We start from the raw sequence: 25,035 nt of genomic DNA, 5'->3' as shown, positions 1-25,035 counted from the left end.
AACCTATACAAACCTTATCATCCAGGCTTCCTCACTGTCCTCCCCCAGTGCCAGCAGCCCCTTTTCTCCACCAGAAGCCACAGCTCCTGTCACGTGGCTCTCTCCTACAGCTGCATCTCTCTCAAATTCTCCACTCTCCCTCCCTGCACATTTGGGCCCCAACAAGGGCTTCTACACCCACTGCAGAAGCCCTTACCCCTTACCAACCTTTGTTGACAGTCCCTTCACTAACTTTTCAATTACCCCTTTCAGTATTCCTTTGCCAGGTTCTTGACTGACACAGCATCCAGTAAGAATGGGAAAAATAAAGATTCAAAAAGTAATGGCAGAAGTATTCCAAAAATTTTTTTAAAGAATTTAATTATTGATTCATGAGAGACATGAAGAGAGAGAGAGGCAGAAGGAGAAGCAGGCTCCATGCAGGGAGCCCGATGTGGGACTTAATCCCAGTACTCCAGGATCACGCCCTGAGCTAAAGGCAGATGCTCAACTGCTGAGCCACCCAGGCATCCCATATTCCAAATTTTTAAGTAAATTCTAAAATTTATGAGAAACAGGACAGCTCTGGTGGCGCAGCAGTTTAGTGCCGCCTGCAGCCGAGGGTGTGATCCCGGAGACCCGGGATCGAGTCCCACATCGGGCTCCCTCCATGGAGCCTGCTTCTTCCTCTGCCTGTGTCTCTGCCTCTCTCTCTCTCTCTCTCTGTATCTCTCATGAATAAATAAATAAAATCTTTAAAAAAAAAAATAAAATTTATGAGAAACACTAAAACTCAAAAGTCAGAAAGCCCGATGAATCTAAACAGACTAAAAAAGAAAAAAACTCCTATTACTGATACCACAGTGAAACTGAAGAATTCAAAAATCAAAGGATCTTAAAAGCAGCCAAAGAAAAAAGATTATCTTCAAAGTAACAGATTGAAAGTGATTTCCTAAAATAAGGAGAAACTAATCTAGAGAAAAAACAGAGTAACATTTTCAGAGTACTGATAGAAAGTAACTATTAGAAATGTAATGTAGATCCAGGAAACATCTTTAAGGATTAAAATGTAATTGAAGACATGTTTCTGCAAATAAAAACCAAATAAAAACTTTTACTACCAGAACACTCTTCCTTCACGAAATCCTGAAGGATATATACTCCAAGAAAAGTGATCCCAGATGGAAAGCCTTCAATCCAAAGGACTATGGACAAAGAAATTAACTATGTGAATAAATCTAAACAAATATTGATATTTTAAAAATGATAAATTTGCGAAATAAAAAAGATAATTAAGATTTTGAACAATATAAGGGGCACTTGGGCGGCTCGGCCAGTTAAGTATCTGCCTTTGGCTCATGATCTCGAGGGTCCTGGGATCAAATCCCAGGCCAGGTTCTCTGCTCAGCGGGGAACCTGCTTCTCACACTCCCTCTGCCCCCCGACAATTGCTTGCTCTCATAAACAAATAAAATATTTTTAAAAAATGATTTTGAACAATATATGTTGCACATAAATCCAGAGAGGTGGTTTTAAGTTCTTGTTCTGTTCTGAGACAGCATTTACCGACTAATTTTAAACTAAATTGAGTATGCATACTAAAATGTCTGCCATGGTCAATAAAATAGAAAATAAAGAACATACACATTACAACACCCAAACTATGGAATGAGAAACAAAAGATTACCAAAACTCAAAATAAAGCAAAAGGAAGGACCATATACACATATATAACAAAATATGTAATTTATCAGTAATCACAATTAAATATAAACTAAACTATATTTTTTAAAAAACTGAGATTGTCAGGCTGGAAAAAAATATCCAAGGGCATAGAAAGGCTGAAAAGAAAAGGCTAGGAAAAAAACATACCAAGCAAATTCTCATCAGAAGTAGTCAATGAAATTGACAGAACTATGAGAACAGCAGGGAAAAAACAGAATTAAAGGCAAAATTTTATACAAAAGAGAAGTGGGTCATCTAATAATCATTAAAGGGTTAAGTGAAGTGGTATATAAATTCACAGCCTCCAATATAAATAAAGCAAAAAGTGAGAGGACTACCAACAACTCCACTAATATATCTCTGTCCGTAACTGCTAGTATAGAGACAAACAGATTTAACAAGCTAAAGAGGCATAAATACCTTGCACCTTTAATTGGATATCACACATACTTTTCAAATACAGGCTGAATAAAAACTGACAGAATACTAGGCCATAATGCATATTCAAACAAATTTTAAATAACTGATAATATGCATAACACATTCTCACAAAACAAGTTAGTATCAGACAAAAACTGAAAAGTAAAAAATTCAAGGATGGGGCACTACCAGTGGTTCAGTCAGTTAAGTGTCCAACTCTTGATTTTGGCTCAGGTCATGATCTCAGGGTCCTGGGACTGAGCCCCGATTGAGAGCCACACTCAGCTGGGAATCTGCTCGACGATTCTTCCTCTCCATCTGCACCCACCCACCCCCCATCCCCATCAAATAAACAAATCTTTAAAAGAAAAGCTCAATGATGAAAGAAGAAACAAAAATGGAAAACACTGACCCAAAATACTTCATAATCAAAAATCTAATATGCAAGTCAAGTACAAGAGGAAAATGTATAGCCTTAAATGCTTAAGTTGAAAATTAGGAAAACAAACAAGCTAAAGCTCTAATCTAAGAACTAAGAAAAATAGAAGGAAGGAAATAATAAAGAGCAGAAAATGAAGAAACAGAAATTACATATACAATAAAGATTAAAAAGTTTGGAATAACTTCTTCTTTGGAATGACTAATAAAACTGATAAAACTCTGGCAAGAGGGGCAAGAGGGGTGGAGAGACACAAGAATTTAAGCAAGCAAGATTAAAGAAATTGTGACTACAAAGAACCTGAATCCTAAAGTGATATGGAAAAAATAATAAGCGACATTATGGTGATAAACAAAAACTTATGTGACATGGACAAATTCTTAGAAAAATATAACAAAACTTAAGAAGAAATAGAAAACTTGAACAGTTCTCCAACTATTAAATAAATTGAATCAGTTTAAAATATTTCTTCCTAAAAAAAAATAAAAATAAAATATTTCTTCCTTTAAGCCCCCAATCCAGACGATTTTACCAAAGAGCAGAGAATAAATCATTCCAATCCTACACAGATTTCAAGAGAATACAAAAGATAGAACACTCTTCAACCCATTTTAGTAAGTCAGCATATCATCACAAATATGCCAATACTAAGACCAGATAAGAACCAGATAAGACCAGATAAGAACGATGTAAAAAAGAAACTTACAGGACAATTTTATTCATGAACAGAGATGGAAAAATCTTAAGACAGTTCACATACCAAATACAACAATGGACTTTATTTTTTATTTTTATTATTTTTTTTAAATAATGTACATTGTGACCAACTTCATTCATCCCACGAATGCAAAAAAATGTATCACAAAAAAATGCACAAACTTTTTTTTTGCAGACATGTTTATTAATAAGATTCACAACTAACCTTTTGGTAAAGCAGGAATAAATGGAAACTTCTTTAAACAGATAAAAAGAATTTAAAAACCATAGCAAACATCATACTATTGTTGAGATATTAAAAGCATTCCCTTAAATTACCTCAAGTGTCAGTACACCATCGAAGTCCAGTGACTCAATGGGTTGGAGGTTTTTTTCCTTTAAAACCCAGTGGGAGAGGCTGAGGGAGAGACAGGATCTTAAGCAGGCTCTATGTTCAGTGAGGAGCCCAATGAAGGCTAGATCTCACAACCCTGACGTCATGATCTGACCCAAAAGCAAAAGTCAGACACTTAACTTAGCCACCCACAAACTCTGATTTTTTTTTCCTAGAGGTATTTCAAAGAATAAAGGGAAACTTTTACTTTTTTTTTTTTTTTAAGATTTTATTTATCTATTCATGAGAAACACACAGAGATTGAGAGAGAGGCAGAGACACAGGCAGAGGGAGAAGCAGGCTCCATGCAGGGAGCCTGATGTGGAACTCGATTCTGGGTCTCCAGGATCAGTCCCTGGGCTGAAGGCAGCACTAAACCGCTAAGCCACCCACGCTGCCCAGAAAATTTTACTTTTAAGAAAAATAATAAAATTCATTCAATTTGAAGTCATATATGAACCCACCAGACCCTTTTATAAGTCTCTGATTCATAATGGGATTTTAATAATCACATTTTTAATATCTTGAAACATTTTATCATTTCACCATTCTAAGGACTATTTCATCAGACCTCATCAATTATTCCCAACTATGCTAAGGATACACAAACAACAAAATTAAAAAATTAAGAAATGATTACATCACCTGGAAAACCAATGCAATAGCAAAATAAATCAACACTATTACATTAGTCTCATTTTTTTTTACTACTTTGCTCAAAATACAGCAGGAGCTTTCAACAACGTATAAAAGAAATATAGAAACACCATGTTCATGAGTCTTTTTGTTTTAGGTTTCATTCAGTAGTGCTAAGAATTCAGAATTTTTAAATTTCCCCTATAATAAAAGGAAATGGACAAGACATAATTATGAGTTGAATCAGAAAATAATGCACAAAGAAAAAAGAACAGCACTTTAGACCTGTAGTATCCAATATAGTCAGTACCCACTAGCTACATGTGGTTGTTTAAATTAACTTAAAAATTTAGTTCCTTAGTTGCACTAGACACATTTCAAGTGCTTGATAACCAAATGTTGCTAGTGGCTAACATATTACACAACAAAGATATAGAAAATCCTAACACTGCAAAAGATTCCAATGGGCTGACTCCATTTATGATGATAAAACTGATCATATAAATGTCATCTCAGACCTGCGTCTGCAGATGATAATATTCTAGATCATTGGCTCTCAACTGAGCCAATTTTGATTCCCCAGGGGATGTCTGACAGTGTCTAGAGAGATTTTTGGTTGCCACAACTGGGAAGTGTTACTGGTAACTAGTGGATCGAGGGTAAAAGATGCTGCTAAACATCCCACAATGCACACACCAGACCACAATAATGAAGAATTATCCAACCCAAAATGTCAATAGTGGCAAGGATATGAAACCTTGTCCTAGTTTTCTCAAACACAAGAATCAATGAATGAACCATACACTTCCAAGGACAAAAAGGAAATGACCCTAGTCTCACTCAGTCAATCATTAGACAAGAATTGCCTCATTACCCAATATTCTGTAACAAGAACCTGGATCAAATTGTTTTGTTAAGAGGATATGTGACACTATTTTTCTATTCTTACTCTTTTATGAGGTCTGAATTTAAAAACAAATTGATATAGTTCATAAGTGGACAAATGTTAACAGGTAGGTATGTATTAGAGGTGATAAAATTTCATAATCTTGATCATTCAATTGGTGTTTATAAACTTAAAAAGGAAAATTATTATTATGAAGCAAAGAATTTCGTCACTTCTCAATTAATGATATGTGCCACCAATATTTGCTAAAGTATGTGTTTTGGTGATTCTAATGCAAGAATCAGAATAACAAGGTAAAATCTATTAAAGATACAGCATTTGATAACTAAATTAGTATATACTGCATTTTAACAGTGGAAATGCAACAACCAGAAGTAATGACAGAATCTTGAGAATTATTTGAAATCTGTAATCAATATTTACCAATCAGAAAATGAATGTAAAGAGACATACAGCCACACTCTAATCTATGCTGCCCTATATGGCCACATGTGGCTATTTAAATTAATTAAAATTAAAATTTTAGTTGCTCCACTGCACTAGCCTATTTTAAGCACTCAATAGCCACCTGTTGCTACCAGCTACTTACTGTATTGGAGAGTGTAGATATAGAATATTCCCATCAACCCAGAAAGTCCTCTCAGCACTACTCTACAAGAAATTTAATTAACTCAACAAATATTTATTAAGTGCTTACTCTAAAGTTGCCTTAGTTTATGTGCTTTGATGCAATGTTATTTGATACATTAAAGTACAAAATAACAGCTAACACAGAGCACTTAACATGTGCCAGGCACTAATGCTAAACACTTTCTTTTAATGTAATCATTTAATCTTCAAATTACATGAGATAGGAACTATGATTTTTCTATTGTAGAGATGAAGAAACAGACACACAGAGGTTCAATGACTTGTCAAATGTCACACAGCTAGTCGGAAGCCAAGAAGAATCCAAACTATCTAGCTCTTGAGCCTCTATTTTATACTGCCTTTTAATTTCTAAATTTCAATAATTTTCCATGTATGCTAACATAAACAACAGGGTGATTACCACTGCTGTTTTCTTTTCTTTTTTTTTAAAAAAGATTTTATTTATTTATTAATGATAGAGAGAGAGAGGCAGAGACACAGGCAGAGGGAGAAGCAGGCGCCATGCAGGGAGCCCGATGTGGGACTTGATCCCGGGTCTCCAGGATCACGCCCTGGGCTGAAGGCGGCGCTAAACCGTTGAGCCACCCAGGCTGCCCTGCTGTTTTCTAAATAGTTGTCTAACGCCTGTCACAAAACCACAGAATTGGGGTCAAAAAATTTTATGTTAAAACATGGATATACTATGAGTTAGAATGAAATTTCCATTAACTTTTAAGAAAAAAGTTGAAAATTTTTGAGCTTCTAACAAGCCTTTTTTTTTTTCTAAGATTTTATTTATTTATTCATGAAAGACACACACAGAGAGAGAGGCAAAGACACAGGCAGAGGGAGAAGCAAGCTCCATGCAGGGAGCCTGACGTGGGATTCGACCCTGGGTCTCCAGCATCAGGCCCTGGGCCGAAGGCGGCGCTAAACTGCTGAGCCACCAGGGCTGCCCCTACAAGCCATTTTAAGGTATTCCCAGCGTCCCTCAAACATGTATTCATTCTTCTTTCCCATAAGAGTCACTATGGCATTAAAAAAGTTTTTAAATATTAATTCCCCACCCCGTACCCTAGCTTTGTTCAGAATTTCATCATCTCTTTGCTTTTTTTTTTATAATATATTTATTTTTTATTGGTGTTCGATTTGCCAACATACAGAATAACACCCAGTGCTCATCCTGTCAAGTGCTCCCCTCAGTGCCCATCACCCATTCACCCCCACCCCCTGCCCTCCTCCCCTTCCACCACCCCTAGTTCATTTCCCGGAGTTAGGAGTCTTTATGTTCTGTCTCCCTTTCTGATATTTCCCACACATTTCTTCTCCCTTCCCTTATATTCCCTTTCACTATTACTTATATTCCCCTCATCATCTCTTTGCTGAACAGCCTCCTAACTGGTCTTCCTACCTCACATCTTGCTTCCCTCAGATTTTCACATATCAAACCACAAGTCTGTGAAGTCATTATTACTGGGTGAATTCAAGTTAAATTATTGTGACAAATAAGGCGTTAAGATAACCCAGCTCCTGCCTATTTACCTCGGCTCATCTCGTAGTACTCCTTTCAGGTTTACCCACGCATTCTTTTTCATTCAACAAATATTACTGACCAATACTATGTGCAAACAAGGTCCCTAAACTAATACATATGAGAGTCCAGCAAAGGAGACCAATATTTATTCATTAATCACACAAATAAATGCAAAATTTCAAATGTGGTAGGTGTTATGAAAGAACTACAGTTATCCAAGTGTAAGATCAATCTCACCTTCTAGGGAAGCTAGGGAAGGCTCCCCTGAAAGTGACTATGTAGAGACCTGAAGGAGTAGGTAAAAGTGAAGAACATTCTAAGCAGAGGAAAAAGTATATGAAAGGTCCTGGGGCAGGATGAAGAACAGGAAAGTAAAAGACTGAAAGAGAGCTGGTGTTGCCGAGACAGAGTAAAAGCAACAGAAGGGTTCTGAAAAGCTGAAAAGCTAAAAATTTACTCAAAGCCTTAAAAAAGTAGCAGTAATAAAACTTCAATTCAATTTAATTCAATTCAAACAATTACCTGCATAATCTCTGAAACTTATTCTCTAGGCCTTGCCCTATAATGGTCTGTTCATACATTTCAGTCCATAAATTACTACCAAATGCCTACTACATGCCAGGCAATGTGCTGGATACTTCAGACACAACGAGTCAATGATAAAAACAAACAAAACCTCTCTCCTGTGGAGCTTACAATCCAGTAGATGAGTCAATCATATAATCAAATAAATAGCATAAAATGACAGGTATAATAAATACTACTAAAGTAAATGACACTATGAAAAAATAATTTAACTAAGAGTGGTCAGGCTTCTTTGATAAAGTAAACAACTACATTAAGATCTGAAGAATTAAACGTTAAATAGGCAGAAAGGGGAGAATGATGTTCCAAGCCAAGGGAATACATAGACATAAGGTTCTGGAAGGAGGAAGCAGATCAAATGTAATGAACTGAAGCCCAGCATGCTGTAGCCTAAGCCCAGCTTCATGAATGTGTGACCTGTGGAGTCTCATAGGGCCCAACTCTCTAAAGGGCCCCCTGCTTAATTTGATACTCTGCTGTTGCCATTCTGAAATTCTTAATAATTTTATCTTTGGACTTCTATTTTGCAGGTGAAGCCCAATGGGACAAGGAGAACATGTGTAGGAGCTATAAAGACAGGATCGTGGCCAGGTACACATACACATGGCTCAAGGCAGTCTGGGGTGCTACAGCCTCCAAGGTGGCTGTGGTCAAAGCTGGGCCCAACCAGCAGCAGCTTCAGGACCTACCATGAGAAGCCAGCTTGCCTGTTCATCCCCCAACCCTGTCCCTGAGGCACCTGCACAAACATTAACTCTCCAGCCTAAGCACTATGACAGGAACTCAAGGAGTAAATTTGGCAATAAATTACAAAAGAAAAATGTACAAATGGACACTGCAATAAAGCATTTCAGGGAGTTAGTAGAGTTCTTCAGAGCTTAGAATCTCTGGTTTTCAAAATTTCTACAGCAAAGCAAGTATCTCCAGGCTTGGAAATAAAAATTAAATTTAAAAATCATTGTACTGAACAGAAAAATGGCTATTTTAGTATAAAGCTCTTGACAGACCATTTATTAATCAGAAAGATAATTCTAGTTTTCTTTTATAACTGAAGACACAATGGCAGGATGCATAGAAAGACATCTTTAATTGTATACAAATTTAATCATATACAAATCATTAGTATGCTACTTTTGGTTTCTTCTAGGACCTCTACAAGTAACAAGAATTGTCAGAAGAAACATTAAAATATTGTATAAAATTACGTCTAAAATTAAATTCAGTATGAAGTCTTTTTTTAAAAAAAATGTTCTGTAAGAATCATCAGCTCTAAAATTCGTAAATAATTAATCGGAAATTTATTCCAAAGTTGTCACAGCCTATAAAACATAACTCTAGTAATAGCTGCATCAGTAGAAAGATCCTACTCAAAATAATAACCAAAAATTTACAATATTGTATTTGCCAAGAGCAACTGACAATCCCTTTCAATTATACCAAATGAAAATGAACTTGCTAAAAGTAAAAATTTTGACGACCCAATAAATTTGTAGAAAAGCCAAAAATATCTTATGACCAATCAAGATTCCACATTAAAATGTCATTATATTACATACAATTATCCTAAAATATTCTTCTTTCACAATGTATAAGTTTGCTGTTACACAGAAAGCACTATTACTATTGACAAGTATATAAAGGAAAAAGCCTTTATATTTTAAAGCCGCTAATGGCACTTTTTCCTGCTTTTTGAACAAGGAGACACACATTCTCATTTTACATGAGGCCCCACAAATTATGCAGACAACCCTGGCTGGGAAACAAAGAAAGTAGACAGGAACTGGCTTATGGCTGGAGTATGAAGGAGGCCAACAACTATGCTGAGCTTTCAGAACTCTATTATGGAAGCCATTAAATATGGGAGAATGAAATGAGACACGGCCTCGTAAATCAGAATCTTTATAAATAAGACAGATAAGACAGACAGCATTCTATAGTTTTAACAATGATTATGTACCTTCTAAACTTTGAAAACCCCTACACTCTAGAATATTCTTGTCATTTTACAGTGGGCCCAATTTTTCCCACAATTATAAGTGAATAGAACTTGGCCTGAGAGTAAACCCATATTCCTTCTCCAAAATAAAGTTTAATGGCTTTCTAATAGCGCTGTCTCAAAATACTTTTTCCTTTTATTTGCTAGCAAGATTATGCTTAACTAGCACTGATTAAATAAAACTGCAAAAATGGAACCTGACTTACAAATTTAATTTTTATTCAGCCTCAGCCATGAGACAGCTTTTAATTTTCTGAGACAAAAAATATAGAATAGTCAAGAAAGTAATAATAGATTTTAAAAACACACGCAACAAATTTATCAGAATGACATATTAATATGTGATTCAATGTTTTATACTGTAAAAAATTAAAACTATACTGAAATGTAGACTCTTTCCACTTCCATCCCATTATCTCTAGATAGCCATTCTTAAAAGGTTAATATATATCTTCCAATTCTGTTTATATATACACACACACATGCACACAAATATATGTAGAGATTTTTTTTTATTTAGAAAGCAAAAACAAGATCGTATCTTGTTCTGCACTTTTTACCCTCACTGTGAGGTTTTTTCCATGTCCATTTCAATCTTTCCATAAAAAAAAAAAAAAACCTACCATATGGTAGATCTACATTTCTTGAGAGCTCCAGAGACAACATACCACCAAATTATCTACCAAAAAGTTGTAAGTTTTTTTCCAAAAGATTTTCATGAGAGGCACACAGAGAGAGGCAAAGACATAGGCAAGGGAGAAGGCAGGCTCCCTGTGAGGAACCCGATGCAGGACTCCATCCCAGGACCCTTGGATCACTACCTGAGCCAAAGGCAGATGCTCAACCACTGAGCCACCCAGGTGCCCCAAAGGTTGTAACTTTTTATACCTCTACTAGCATTAAAGCATGGTCTGTTTTTTCATTATCTGTTACCTTCACGATGTGAAATATCATTTTAATCATAGTTCTGTTTTTGGACCGTTCTTTTTCAATTTTCTATTCTTTTCCCATGCCAGGACTACAATGTTTCAATTACTGTAGCTTTTTTGTAATTTTTATTTTATTTTTTTATTTTCTTAAAGATTTTATTTTTAAGTAATCTCTACATCCAACATAGGGCTCGAACTCACATCGCCAAGATCAGGAGTCACATGCTCCACCAATTGAGCCAGCCAGGCACCCCTCAATTACTGTAGCTTTTTTTTTTTTTTTTTTTTCAATTACTGTAGCTTTTGAATAAATTTTAGTAACTGTACTTCAAGTCCCCCAAGCCCTTCATTTCCCTTTTTTTATTTTTTAAGATTTTATTTATTTATTTATTCATGAGAGACACAGAGAGAGGCAGAGACACAGGCAGAGGGAGAAGCAGGCTCCATGCAGGGAGCCCAAAGTGGGACTCAATCTCAATCTCGTGCCTCCAAGATCATGCCCCGGGCCAAAGGCAGGCGCTAAACTGCTGAGCCACCCAGGGATCCCCATTTTCCTTTTTAAAAAGTGTTCTTTTTGTTCTCATACAACTATTCTTCCAGGTATATTTTCTTATTAATTAGTCACATTTTTCTCCCACCTGAAAAAAGGGTGAGCAGGAAAGAAAGATTTTGATTGACATTATATTCAATTTATAGATTAATGATGGAGGAATTGTCACCTTCCCTTCAATTAATTCAAAGAATTAATTCTTTGAACTGAGGAATGCAGCCTTCATTTAATTCAGATTTCCTTTTGTATTCTTTGAATAAGCTACATAGTTTTCTTTATAAAAAGTTGCATGTTTAACCTTATCCTGTAATTCATGCTTACAGTTTTTATTCCTGAAGGAATGAGGTCTTTTTTTTCTTCCAGTTTTAACTTGATCATTGTTGATATAAAGGAAATCTCACAATTAGTTTATTTGTCTTATATCTGGCCATCTTACCAAATAACTATTCTAATAGTTCTAACAGTTTAATTTCCTTCGATTTCTTTTTCTGGATATCACCTGCAAATAATCATCTTTTTTTTTTACTTTTCTTCCCAATATTTACACTTACTTCTTTTTCTTATCTAATTGTATCACTAGGCCCTCCAAGTGTTAAGCAGTAATTATATTATGACTCCCTATTTTACTCAAGAATATCACCATTTACTGGTGGCTTGAAAGACCTTTATTTTTTTTAAGTCAATTCCTAGTTTATTGAATTTTTTATTTTTAGTCATAAAAGACTGTTAAATTTTATCAACTGCCTTTTAGATATCTATGATTTCAAAAATCTTCACTTTTCTCTAGATCACTGGCTATGTTCCAATTAGTGGAGTTTGACAAATCCAACTGTAAAATACACATTTAATTGAGCTGTAAATAAAAATTCCCCACTAACTAGTTTTTTGAAAAACAAATTTTTAGTGTTAGTATTCTAATATCTAGTGCCATAGCAAAGATTAAAAGACAAAATTGAAAATATAAAAATGCTTATTCAATGTAATGCATCTTTCCAATAACAAAAGTAATTGCTACAATCAAAATTCTTAAATCACAACATGTTCATTATTGATTACCAAAAATAAAAGCACTGTACCCTATACACAGGAGGGACTCAGGGAGTATCTACTAAATAAATGTGCAAAGGGCACCTGGGTGGCACAGTCAGTTGAGCATTCTACTCTTTGTTTTGGTTTGGGTCATGATATCAGAATCATGGGATTAAGCCCTGCCTCTTTGGGCTCCACATTCAGTGGGGAGTCTGCTTCTCTCTCCCTCCCCCACTCAAGCTCTCTTTAAAATAAATAAATAAATCTTAAGTAAATAAATTAATAAATGCTCAAATATTCCCCAAGCATATGGCATTTAGTTCTCAGGCTTTCATACAAATACCTCTCTCTACCTGGCATACCCCTCAGCCAACTGGAAAACTCCAACTTGTCCTTCATTGACTACTCAGCTTAAGGATCACTCTTCCAAGAAGCCCTTTGTAAGTCCTCACCTAGGTGTGAGATACATGCCCCTCCTCTGTACTATCAGAGGGCATTAGCATATACTTTCATTATGTTACCTAAAAACTGCTAATAGTTTTGCCTTTCTCCCCCATTAGACTATACTCTCCTTGAAAACGAGGTCTTTCTCCTATCTCTTTAGCATACATAGCATTATGCCTAGCAAATACATGTGGAAAAAATGCTCTAGAATGAATGAGTGGCCAGAGATTTAACTCTAAATCCAATTGGCAAATCACATTTTCTGAATCTCATATTTTCTTTATAGAGTTTATTATTTTTTAAAAAGATTTTATTTATTCATTCATGAGAGACAAAGAGAGAGAGAGGCAGAGACACAGGCAGAGGGAGAAGCAGGCTCCATGCAGGGAGCCTGATGTGGGACTTGATCCCAGGTCTCCAGGATCACGCCCTGGGCTGAAGGCAGTGCTAAACCGCTGAGCCACCTTGGGCTACGCTCTTTATAGAGTTTAATATCTCTTCTATTTACTTCAGGGGATTGATGTGAGAATGATAAGAATTTTTTGTTTTGCACTATAATGTTGCAGATGCTTTCAAAATAGTAACCAGATTCCACTACAAAAAAAAAAAAAAAAAAAAAAGGAAAAATAAATCTTTCTCATTTACATTTATTAAATAAGTTACATTTACACTTACTAAATCCACTTTGGTTTTAAAACAATTATAGTAAATTATTTTTCTGTGAAGTATCAGTTAACATATGTACTTGGCACTATCTTATATTAGCACTACACATACTCACAAAGGACAATCCCTAACACTTCAAGTGAGCTAGAAAAACAAAACCAAGGAAATTCAAGAAAATAAACAAATAAAGCATTTTTCAGGTTACCATTCAAACTAATATGATATTAATACTAAAAGAATATTTATATTTCCACTATGATGTCTCTAAAATCAAAACATCCTATATTTTATATCTATTCATGCACACATGCAAAACGGAAACAAACTTCCTTTAAAATTCATCCACAATGAGGTGAACAAAGAAAAGCACAGGAAAATATGGATTATACAATTTCATTTATGTACAAAAAATACATTTTAAAAATGATGAGTGTACTTCTTTGGTGGAGGTTTGGGGGTAGCAGTTATGCAGTCTCAAAACAAGGTCCCTGTCACCTCTTGGTCTCAGCTGCGAGGGAGGGACAATCTCTCTGAGATTCAGATGTGGTTTTGTTAACTCTGGGGCCTACTACCAGCTCTCTATGTTGAATATCTTTATAAACATGAAATTGCTATCAGCATTGTAGAGGCTATGTTAGTTTTGCTTGGTCCTATTGATTTATAATTACCCACAAATAAATACATGGTGAAAAAGAAACCAAACAAATGAAAAAATAAAATAAAAAATAAAAATGATGTATATATGCTCTTATACGCCTAGAGATTTTTTTTAAGATTTATTATTTGAGGGGCACCTGGGTGGCTCAGTGGTTGAACATCTGCCTTTGGCTCAGGTTGTGATCCAAGGGTCCTGGGATCAAGTCCTGCATCAGGTTCCCCGCAGGGAGCCTGCTTCTCCCTCTGCCTATGTTTCTGCCTCTCTCTGTGTCTCTCATGAATAAATAAATAAAATCTTAAAAAAAAAAAAAAAGATTATTTGAGAGAGAGCGAGTGAGAGAAAGAGAGAGAGAGCGCACATGCACATGTGTGCACACACACAGGGCAGAGGGAGAGGGAAAGAGAATCTCAAGCGGACTCCACACTGAGCATGGAGGCCAACTCAGGGCTCAATCTCACAATCCTGAGATCATGACCTGAGCTGAAATCAAGAGTGGGATGCTTCACCAACTGTGCCACCCAGGGACCCCACCTAGAGATTTTTAAAATGTGTACTCAAGAAACAGTCACATTTGAAGAGGGAATGGGTTCAGGCAGCCCGGGTGGCTCAGCGGTTTAGCACCTCCTTCAGCCCAGGGTATGATCCTGGAGACCCAGGATCGAGTCCCACATCAGGCTCCCTGCGTGGGCCCTGCTTCTTCCTCTGCCTGTGTCTGTGTCTCTCTCTCTGTGTCTCTCATGAATAAATAAATAAATAAAATTAAAAAAAAAAAATGAAAAGGGAATGGGAGCTTAGGGAACTTTTACTTTCCCCCTATACACAGTTTGAATTTCTTACTATTCAGAAAGGTATTTGCAAGATTTTTAAGATTTTTTTAATTTTTGCAAATTAAGGATATTTACAGTGTTCTCATTCATGCAAAAAGAAAAAACTATATAATGTATATTATAAAAGCACAGGAAAAAAGGTATATTCAAACAATGCAGATTGCTTAGGGAGGGGGACTGAGAGTGGGGGGAAAAAGATGGAGATTCACTTTTTATTCCGTGTCTTTGTGTGCTGTTGCTGTATTTTAAAATAATATGTTCCAATATTACTGCTATAATTTTAAAGAACAGAAAATGTATCTACAACACCAAATTTTCAGGTCTGTAACGTAACCTGCTAAATTCATACACCTAGAGAAAAGACTCTCACTGATTAAGAATGTTAGCACAGAAGTGTGGAAGACTTTACTTACTCTAGTATACCTTTAATAAATTCTCAAAAACTTACGGTTTTAGGTATCTTAAGCAAAAGCCAGTAACTGGCATCTTTTTTGCAAAAGAAATATTCAGGACCTATTTAAATAATTTTCCATCTGCACAATGCTTTCAGAATAGGTAACCTTACTTGCACAGCTGCTAACCTACAAGAGTCCATCCTCATTCTAGTTTGTTCACCTTCAAATTTGTTTTCTAGCAAGTAACTTGTTGTCTTGAATCAGAAGATTAAAGCAGTATTTGTAAGCATCTACAGAAAATACTCCCTGTTACTACCTGAGGTGGGGGGCCGGGGAGTGGGGGTGGAATCACTCTTTAAGTTGAGATCTATTAAATCAATAAATATCTCTTTCATTCTAAAGGTCTAATACACTATTTGGCAGCTTATCCAATAACCTAAGTAAGCCTGAATATAGATGTTTACAATGAAGCAATTGCAATATCCCAAAACACATTTCAAAATTTCCTATCAAGCAATAAAATATAACATTTATGGTATTATACTATATTGACTTTGAGAAGCAACATGGCTGAGTAAAAAAATTTTTAAAGTTCCAAAATAGGAGTCTGGTGATCTAGGTTCTGGATCACTCTTATCACTAATTTGATCTGTGACCTACCTTCGGCAAGTCACTTCTACCTCTTTGAACCTCAGTTTCCCCATCTGTAGAATGGAAGGGAGAATGCTTAGACTAGGTTCTTATTTTTCAGGGTCTCTACTTTCTTAGAAAAGCTGATAAAAGCTATAAACCCTATTACCAAAAATGTATGTTGCAACAACAACAACAACAAAAAAATTGCTTACAATTTCCTTCTGAGATCATTGTGGACTCTCTAAGACCTCTGTACTAAAAGATGTCCTGCAATTATTCTACACGCTAAAACTCTATGCCTATGCCAAATTTCATTAAAGAATTATATGCACACCAAAATGGATAACTAAGCAAAATGACTATGAAAGACATCTTTGATTACTTTGAATCTCAAAACATATTAACTAAAATATTTAACAACTTCCTATGAATATTTCCTCAGATGGATATCCATCTGACCCACAAATGGATAAATGCCAAAATCATTCAACCTCTTAAAAAAATCCTATTGCTTAATAATTGAAGATTTAACAATCTTAACTATTCCCAAATGAATTAATTTACTTTCTAGTTCCACTATCCTTTAGGTTAAGAGCCACAAACTGGTAACACACAGACCTGAATTGGAGTCCCCCACTCTACCACTTTCCTTGCAAATTTGGGTAAATTACTTAGCATTTACATGTTTCAGCCCTTTAGTCTATAAAATGAAAATGAAAGTAATAATAATCACCTCATAGTAAGAATTAAATAAAGCACCTGGCATAGTGCCTTCAACATAGTAAGCACTTTAAATGTGAGCTATTACTAATAATAAATTGGAATACAACTTTCATACTGAGAAATAATACAGTAATTATTACTTACACATTTGCGGCATACATTTGTGAATAATATGTGAAAACTTCCAAAAACAAAATTCCTAGTTTTAATAACATTTTTTTCAATACTATTCTCTGGGAAGATTAAAAAGTACGTAAATGGATATCTATACAACATATACAAGGTGGTGAGGTAGAGTGGAAAGAGATCAGCTTTAGAGCCAGATAGATCTGGGTTCTGAACCTAAATCAACTTAGTAATTATGTAACCCAGGCCACTTACACTCTCTCCACCGTGTAAAGCTGTTGCAAGAATTAGTCAAGTATCTGGGTGTAGTATGCACTCAATAAACAGTACCTATTTCTATTCTTCTCAGCTACTCTCTTACAGAACATAAAACCAGCTTTGCCAGGGAAGAGGGACAGTACTGGTAAACATAAATGCTAATTAATATTCAGGCTGGGGATCCCTGGGTGGCGCAGCGGTTTGGCGCCTGCCTTTGGCCCAGGGCGCGATCCTGGAGACCCGGGATCGAATCCCACATCAGGCTCCCGGTGCATGGAGCCTGCTTCTCCCTCTGCCTGTGTCTCTGCCTCTCTCTCTCTCTCTCTCTCTCTCTCTGTGACTATCATAAATAAATAAAAAATTTAAAAAAAAATAATATTCAGGCTGGAAAGGAAAGACACGAACTTTACCTTATCAGTATAAGAACTAAGGTAGAGTTTTTTGGGGTTACATACTCCCTCCAGAGTCTAATGAAAATAGGGTCCCTGGCTCCCAGAAATTTTTTAGATATTTCAGGAAATACCGTGTCAGGCATTTCACGAACCTGTATTAAGGAGACTATTAACTAGTTTTTCCTGGACTTAACTGGAAGAGTCTGAAAACTTTATCTACTCAGTTTTGTGACAAAATGATTCATTTAGCTTTGCTCATAATGAAGCAAGTAACCCTGATTGTATTAGACTTCTCAATTTCGTTAGCTAAATTTCATAAGCTATCTGGTGTTGTGCGTGAAAACAAAACTTGCTAAGTCGAACTACAGTACTGCTGGACTTTGTTCAAATACTTTTAAACGTGATGCTCGAACATATAATCCAAGCACCGAACCAAAAGGTAAAGAAAAAAGTCCAAAAAAGTAACGAAGCTAGCTGTACTCGATTCTTACAAAGGCTGGATCAATTCAAGCAACCAACCGAGCCTCTAATTAAAAAATAAATAAAAAATTATATATATACACACACACACACACATAAACACACACACACAAACGCGGAAATCAAAATTTACAGAAACCAAGCTGAGCCAGAAGATACAAACTGAATATAGTTTATTCTTACTTCTACTCCCTGTGTGGAATACTTTTTTTAATCCTTTTACTCAGCCTTCTCAAACTCCCTGGGTAAATAACATTCATCAAACTGTTCATTATATAGTGTTAAGAACGAAGTCAACGAGCACCTCAGATTTAGCTCTCCTTAAAGTGCGACCCGCAGGGAGCTTGGTACTTTACTAAAGTTTTGCCCCAATGACCTTGGTCCCAAAGATTCCCCTCCCTCCGTCCAGCCGGTCCTTCCACGTGCTGGCGGCTGCGGTTACCCAGAGGTGGCTGCGGGTCAGAGAAAGAGCTTAAGGACCCGCATGCTCGAAGGGAACAAGAGTTGCTAACAGCATCTGGGGTGGCCCATGCCTTCCCTCCCAGCACCGACTCCCCAGCGGCGCACACGGCCCCTGACCAAAGCCCTCCGGGGGTGACCCGGACCTCACTCCCCGCGCCTCGCTCTCGACCGCGTCTGCGGGGCAGGTTGTACGGTGAAGACCGTGGCACAGGTAGCCCTCCTTCCTTCAGCACCATATTCTGTCCCCCGGCCGGTGTACCAGACACCTCTGGGGAAGAGAACAGCCCCAGGAAGAGCGGGGAACGCAGGCAGGAGGAAAGTAGGATGGAGAATCCTACGCCACGCCACCGCCACCTCCTCCACTTCCAGGGCTCCCCGGAGGCCCTTGCCGGTCGCCAGCCCAGTGGGCGAGAAGCCCTGGCACGGCGGGGCCGACCCGAGGCCCCCAGATGCCGGGGTGCGGGGGTAGCGGTGTACTCACCATCAGAACTTTGGCCGCGTTCTCCAGCTGAGCGATCACTTCTGGGGGCCCAAGCGCCGCCGCCATCATGGTCTCTCTTCAATGACGCGCCATGCGCTGCATTATGGGAGCGGGCGCCGCGGCCGGCCAATCGCCGCAGCGACCCCGGAGCCTCACGCGCTCCCAGAGGCCGTCGCAGCCGCCGTCGACGCCGGCGTCGTGGCCCCCGCGGGCCTGACCCGGCCTCCGGGGTTTGGACCGCGGGAAGGGAAGAGAGTGAGTCCGGCCGCTTCTCTGGAGCGGGAGGCGCCCGCAGTCCGGCGCCGGGCGGGAGCGGACGGCTGACCCGCACGGTGACGGCGGCGCGGAGCCCGCGCATGCGTGCTGTGCGGGCGCCCGGCCTCTCGACTTCTACAGCCCGCGTGCCCGCGGGCTGCTGGCTCCTTCGGCGGCGGACGCGTACCGGCCGGTGGGCAGGCGTGCGCTGAGACCCCGGCGCTCCGTTCCCCACCCTTCACCTGCTCCAGCTCGGCCCCTCCTTTCCCTTCCACCTCCGAGCAGTGTGGGGTCTCACTGGGAACTGCCCTCCCCGCTCCCTCTCCTGAGAGTGCGCCGCCCTGTCCTCCGAGTCCTAATTCTCTCCCTCCTTGCGGTAAAAAAGGAGCATTCCAGGAAAGTTTCCTTTTCTAAGGGGAGGTCCTGCGGTGATTCGTCCAAATGTGTTGGGACAGCAGATCATTGCGAGCTCTTTTCAAGGGCTGTGTCGTCCTGGAAAGAAAAAAAAAAAAAAAAGGCAAGAATCCTAACTTTAACCACCCTGCTCTCTTGAATTCAGAAAGAACTCATTGTAAGGAATTCATGTGGACAGATACTTTATATAGTAACCCAACCTTCCCTCCCGTGCTTCAGTCTCTTTTACAGCATACAGGCGAGTAGTCCTGAGAGCAGCTGTTTCAGTATTCAAACCAGCTTTTTCAACTATTTGAAAAGTTGTTTGGGAGAAGGGGTTATTTTGTTTTGAGCTAACAACTGCTTTCCCGTAACTTCGACCTTTTGGTGCTGGTCTGCTTCCTGGGACTGTGCAGAAAGTCAAATTAATTTCAGTGCTTGTAAGTTCTCCTCTGTTGAAATCTTCCTGTATTTATTCTTCCTAGTTAATGAGTAAACCTTGCTTTTGAGATTTTTCGTAGGATTTTATTTATTTATTTGAGAGAAAGAGAGAGACCGTGAGTGCGGGGAGGAGCGGAGGGAGGTGCAGGCTTCTCGCTGAGCCGGGAGCCTGATGCAGCTCTACCAAGGACTCAGATCATCATCTGAGCCAAAGACAAAGGGCAGATGCTTAACTAACTCAGCCACCCAGGCGCCCGAAGGTGGTGTTTTTAAAAAAAATTTTTTGTCAATGTCGCTGCAGCATAATCACATTATTTTCTTCTTTGAAAAATAGGTTGTAAAAAAAAAAAACACATAGTTTCTTATATTTGATATCTCTACAACTTGGAGTTCAGAAAAATGAATTAACGAGATTTTTATTGCTTGAGGAATAAAGGAAGTGCCTTTTATTGCATTACAAAAGGTTAGGTTAACCAAAATGCAGTGAAGGGCCTTTTTTATTTTAAGAATTCTGTGAAAGTAAATGATTAACATACTGCATGAAATATAGTACACTTAATAAATATTTGACTAAGTATAGCAATCTGAAAAAGGATTACAAAATGTTGCTTCTACAAAGAGTAATTACTGCATTCAGTGATATACCTGCAAAAATGTAGGCAAATGAATAGTTTGTGACATTATGTGTTTGAGGGCTATCATGCTTCAGATTGGGCCTTGTGCTCCAAAGAACTTTGTATATAAACACTCTTAAAAGAAGAAAAAAAAAACGCTTTTTAACAAACGTGGAGATGATTAATTCAATTAATATTTTGAATTTAGAGACTTTATAAAGTGGGTCATAAACATCTCATATAACTGGGAGCCATGAATTTTAGGGTGGGGTAAACAATGAAGTTGTAGAATCTCAATGTTGGAAAACAGTGGAATTTTCCTACTAGCTTAACCTCCCCTCCGATGCCTGACTCTTGTTATTTCTCAGTTTATCCAATAATCTCTCTTGTGGAAGGTTAAGAAGTAGTATTTCAGTCTACTTATCTGCTTTTTATCTCCTGAAATAGAAAAGGTAAGAAAGTTGTGCAGATTTTAATAATTTCTAAAAGAAATGTTAATGGTTTAAGAAAAAGTAGATGTTTGGTTGAAATATTCCTGAAATCAAGAACATTTCACAAATATGTCCCCTCTAATTTTAGAGTACTCCTTTAACACATGTGATGTCATGGGAATCAAAATTACACCTACTTATTCTTCACCAAAACTAGTAAAACATATTAAGTACATTTCTTTAGAAACATAGATGTTTGGTGTTTGCTTTTTCTTTTCAATGGAAACCAGTGGGATTTGCCAGTGTTACTAAGTGTTGTGTCTTTCCTAAATTAGTGGCTTTCTAGGAACCTTTCTAAAATGGAAATATAGTTATTATCTCCACTGTTGTTGACATTCCATTGCAGAGGCAAAGCCAACTATTGTGGATGACAGCTAATGATATTTTGAAATTGAAGAGAATTTAAAGATAATAGAATCTTAAGATTTTAGAAATGGAAATCCTTTAGTGACCCCATTTCTCAGATAAAGAAGATAAGACCTAGAGAAATTAAATGATTTAGGACCAAGCCACGTAGAACCAGTCACCTGTCTTACAGTATAGTATTTTTAGTATTCAGACAAAGGCTGAAATTCAAATCAGAAAAACTGAGTTTGTATTGTATTTCTGCTTCTAAGATATGTTTACTGGTTAAGTAACTTAACATCTCAGGACCTCAGTTTGGTCATCTCTAAAATGATGACCATCCCAAGTATGTGAGATTCAAAGAAGATAATACATTTAACACAACTTTGTAAACCTATGAAGCATTCTATGAATGCAAGCTATTACTATTATCAATTGATTACTTATTTGGCACAATGGTTGATACTGTAGGACAATTGAAGTCATAGTCTTGGCTTCTAAAAATTTTGACATAAGACTATTTAAAATAATAGGAGTTTAAAAAATAAAATAACAGCAGTTAATTAATTCATTTTCTCTCACTCTTTTTCAACTGTGGTAAAATAAGAAATACATTTGGTCTTTGTTCCTTGTTCCTGGCAAGGAGCTCCTAAAACCCTTGGATTTCCTGAGTGACAGGAGTGTCTTCCGTTAATCATAACAAGCCTCCTCCAATCACACCTGAATTTATGCTAATGAGGTGACAGAGTGGGGCCCCTAGATGGCTCCATGATGGGGCTGGTCATCTGAAAGAGCAAAGGGTAGGAACCTTTGGTTCCTTTGGTGTTGGACCCACTCTCCAACCTCAGGGAGGAGAAGAGATGCTGGATATAGAGCACTATAAAAACTTTTTAATAATGAGATTTGCTAAGCTTCCAAGTTGGTGAATGTATCCACCTGCAGTGACAGACCCCAACTCCACAGGGACAGAGGCTTCTGTGATGGAGACCCTTCCAGATCTTGTCCTAGTATCAGAATTGAATTGTAGGGGTGCCTGGGTGGCTCAGTTGGTTAAGCATCTGCCTTCGGCTCAGGTCATGATTCCAGGGTCCTGGAATCAAACCCCACATGAGGCTCCCTGCTCAGTGGGGATGCTGCTTCTCCCTCTCCCTCTCCCTCTCCCTCTGTTCACTCATGCTCACTCATGCTCTCTTTCACTCTCTCGCTCAATCTCAAATAAGTAAATAAAATCTTTAAAAATTAAGAAAAAGGGGGATCCCTGGGTGGCGCAGCGGTTTGGCACCCGCCTTTGGCCCAGGGCGCGATCCTGGAGACCCAGGATCGAATCCCACATCGGGCTCCGGGTGCATGGAGCCTGCTTCTCCCTCTGCCTGTGTCTCTGCCTCTCTCTCTCTCTCTCTGTGTGACTATCATAAATAAAAAATTTTTTTAAAAATTAAAAAAAAGAATTGAATGATAGGACACAGTTGGGTGGGGCACCTGGGTGAGTCAGTAGTAGCGTCTGCCTTTGGCTTGGATCATGATCCTAGGGTCCTAGGATTGGGTCCCACGTGGGGCTCCCCATAGGGAGCCTGCTTTTCCCTCTGCCTATCTCTCTGCCTCTCTCTGTGTATCTCTGGTAAAAAATAAATTAAAATCTTTATATATTTAAAAAAAAAAAGGACACACAGTTGGTGTCTGAGATTCATAGAACAATATATCGATTATTTTTTTAAAATTTGCATATTCCTGATCCTGGAGTCCCAGGATCGAGTCCCACATCGGACTCCCTGCATGGAGCCTGCTTCTCCCTCTGCCTGTGTCTCTGTCTCTCTCTCTCTCTCTCTCTCATGAAGAAATAAATAAAATCTTTAAAAAAAAATTTGCATATTGCAAAATAGTAAACTTTTTTTTAAGATTTTATTTATTCGTGAGAGACACACAGAGAGAGAGAGAGAGAGGCAGAGACTCAGGCAGAGGGAGAGGCAGGCTCCATGCAGGGAGCCCAATTTGGGACTCAATCCCAGGACTCCAGGAGCACGCCCTGAGCTGAAGGCAGACACTTAACAACTGAGCCATCCAGGTGTCCCAAAATAGTAAACATTTCAATCCATTCAAGAATACTACAAAATAGTAGTTAATGTTTACATAATTACTACATGAAGAACACTTAGTTGGTTTTTTTAAGCTGTTTTCATCTAATTAATTCACCTGATTTCCCCCAAAACTTAGTGATATAGTAACCATGCTATTATTCTCACAAATTTCAGATGAAGAAATTGAGGCAGGGATCCCTGGGTGGCACAGCGGTTTGGTGCCCACCTTTGGCCCAGGGCGTGATCCTGGAGACCCGGGATCAAATCCCACGTTGGTCTCCCGGTGAATGGAGCCTGCTTCTCCCTCTGCCTATGTCTCTGCCTCTCTGTGTGTGTGTGTGTGTGTGACTATCATAAATAAATAAAAATAAAAAATAAAGAAATTGAGGCATATAGTGATTTAGTTACTTGCCTCAGAAGTAGTAGAACTGGGATTTCAGCCCAGCCTTCCTAGTGCAATATTCCATGCTTTCAACTCTAGGATACTGCTTCCAGGTAAAGACTAAGTCACTTGAAATTATTATAGCTTCAGTAGATACATTTCAAGCTGTCATGTCAACTTTCTCAGTTTTGTATACTGTAAAGACTGTATTTAAAAATCTGTATCATACTTGAAATATATAACAAAGAAAACTGAAAAAGAAGTAAACAAAACTGCCTATAGAAAGTCTGAAGCTTTTTTTTTTTTTTTTTGTAAGATTTTTTATTTATTTGGCGGGGAGCAGAACCAGAGAGGAGCGGCAAAGAGAGAGGGAGAAGCAGGCTCCCCACTGAGTAGGGAGCTGGATATGGGGCTCAATCCCAGGCCCCTGAGACCATGACCTGAGCTGAAGGCAGATGCTCAACGAACTGAGCCACCCAGGTGCCCCTGAAACTTTACCTTTTTAAGAAAGCTTATTTTGGTTCAATATTTGCAAATCAATCAAAGTGATATACTACATTAATAAAAAAAAAGGATAAGAACCATATGATCCTCTCAATAGATGCAAAAAAAGAGAAGCATTTGACAAAACACAGTATCCATTCTTGATAAAAATCCTCAACAAAATAGGTATAGATGGAACACACCTCAGCATCATAAAGGAAATATATGGAAGATCCCCAGCTAATATCATCTTCAATGGCGAAAATTTCTATGGTCAGGATTAAGGCAGGGATGTCTACTCTCACCATTACTGTTTGACATAGTACTGGAAGCCTTAGTCTCAGCAATTGGAGAGAGAGAGAAGAAAGAAAGAAAGAAAGAAAGAAGAAAGAAAGAAAGAAAGAAAGAAAGAAAGAAAGAAAGAAAGAAAGAAAGAAAGAGAAAGAAAGAGAAGAAAGAAAGAAAAGAAAGAAGAAAGAAATAGAAAGAAAGAAAGAAGAAAGGAAGAAAGAAAAGAAAAAGAAAGAAAGAAAGAAAGAAAGAAAGAAAGAAAGAAAGAGAA

The 25,035-nt window shown here is 38.0% G+C and overlaps 1 protein-coding gene across 2 annotated transcripts in view; it reads right to left on the bottom strand.

Moving 5' to 3' along the window:
• Window positions 1-19,247, bottom strand: part of XPO4 (exportin 4) — a 121,986-nt gene extending 102,739 nt beyond the window's left edge. Inside the window, exons 1-2 of one of the 2 annotated variants that reach the window (XM_077868433.1) lie at window positions 18,995-19,247; window positions 16,100-16,143 (exon numbers count right to left, since the gene is read on the bottom strand). Coding sequence is in view for 1 of the 2 variants with exons in the window: in XM_077868428.1 (XP_077724554.1) it covers window positions 18,995-19,063 (69 nt within the window). In the remaining variant the exon portion in view is untranslated. The remainder of the gene's footprint in view (window positions 1-16,099; window positions 16,144-18,994) is intronic. The other variant, XM_077868428.1, reaches the window with a different exon arrangement.
• Window positions 19,248-25,035: the final 5,788 nt, after the last annotated feature.

Source organism: Canis aureus, chromosome 24, assembly GCF_053574225.1.
Source record: "Canis aureus isolate CA01 chromosome 24, VMU_Caureus_v.1.0, whole genome shotgun sequence".
NCBI lineage: Eukaryota > Metazoa > Chordata > Mammalia > Carnivora > Canidae > Canis > Canis aureus.
Note: the sequence above shows the minus strand (reverse complement) of the source record. Positions and strands in the feature narration are given on the sequence as shown.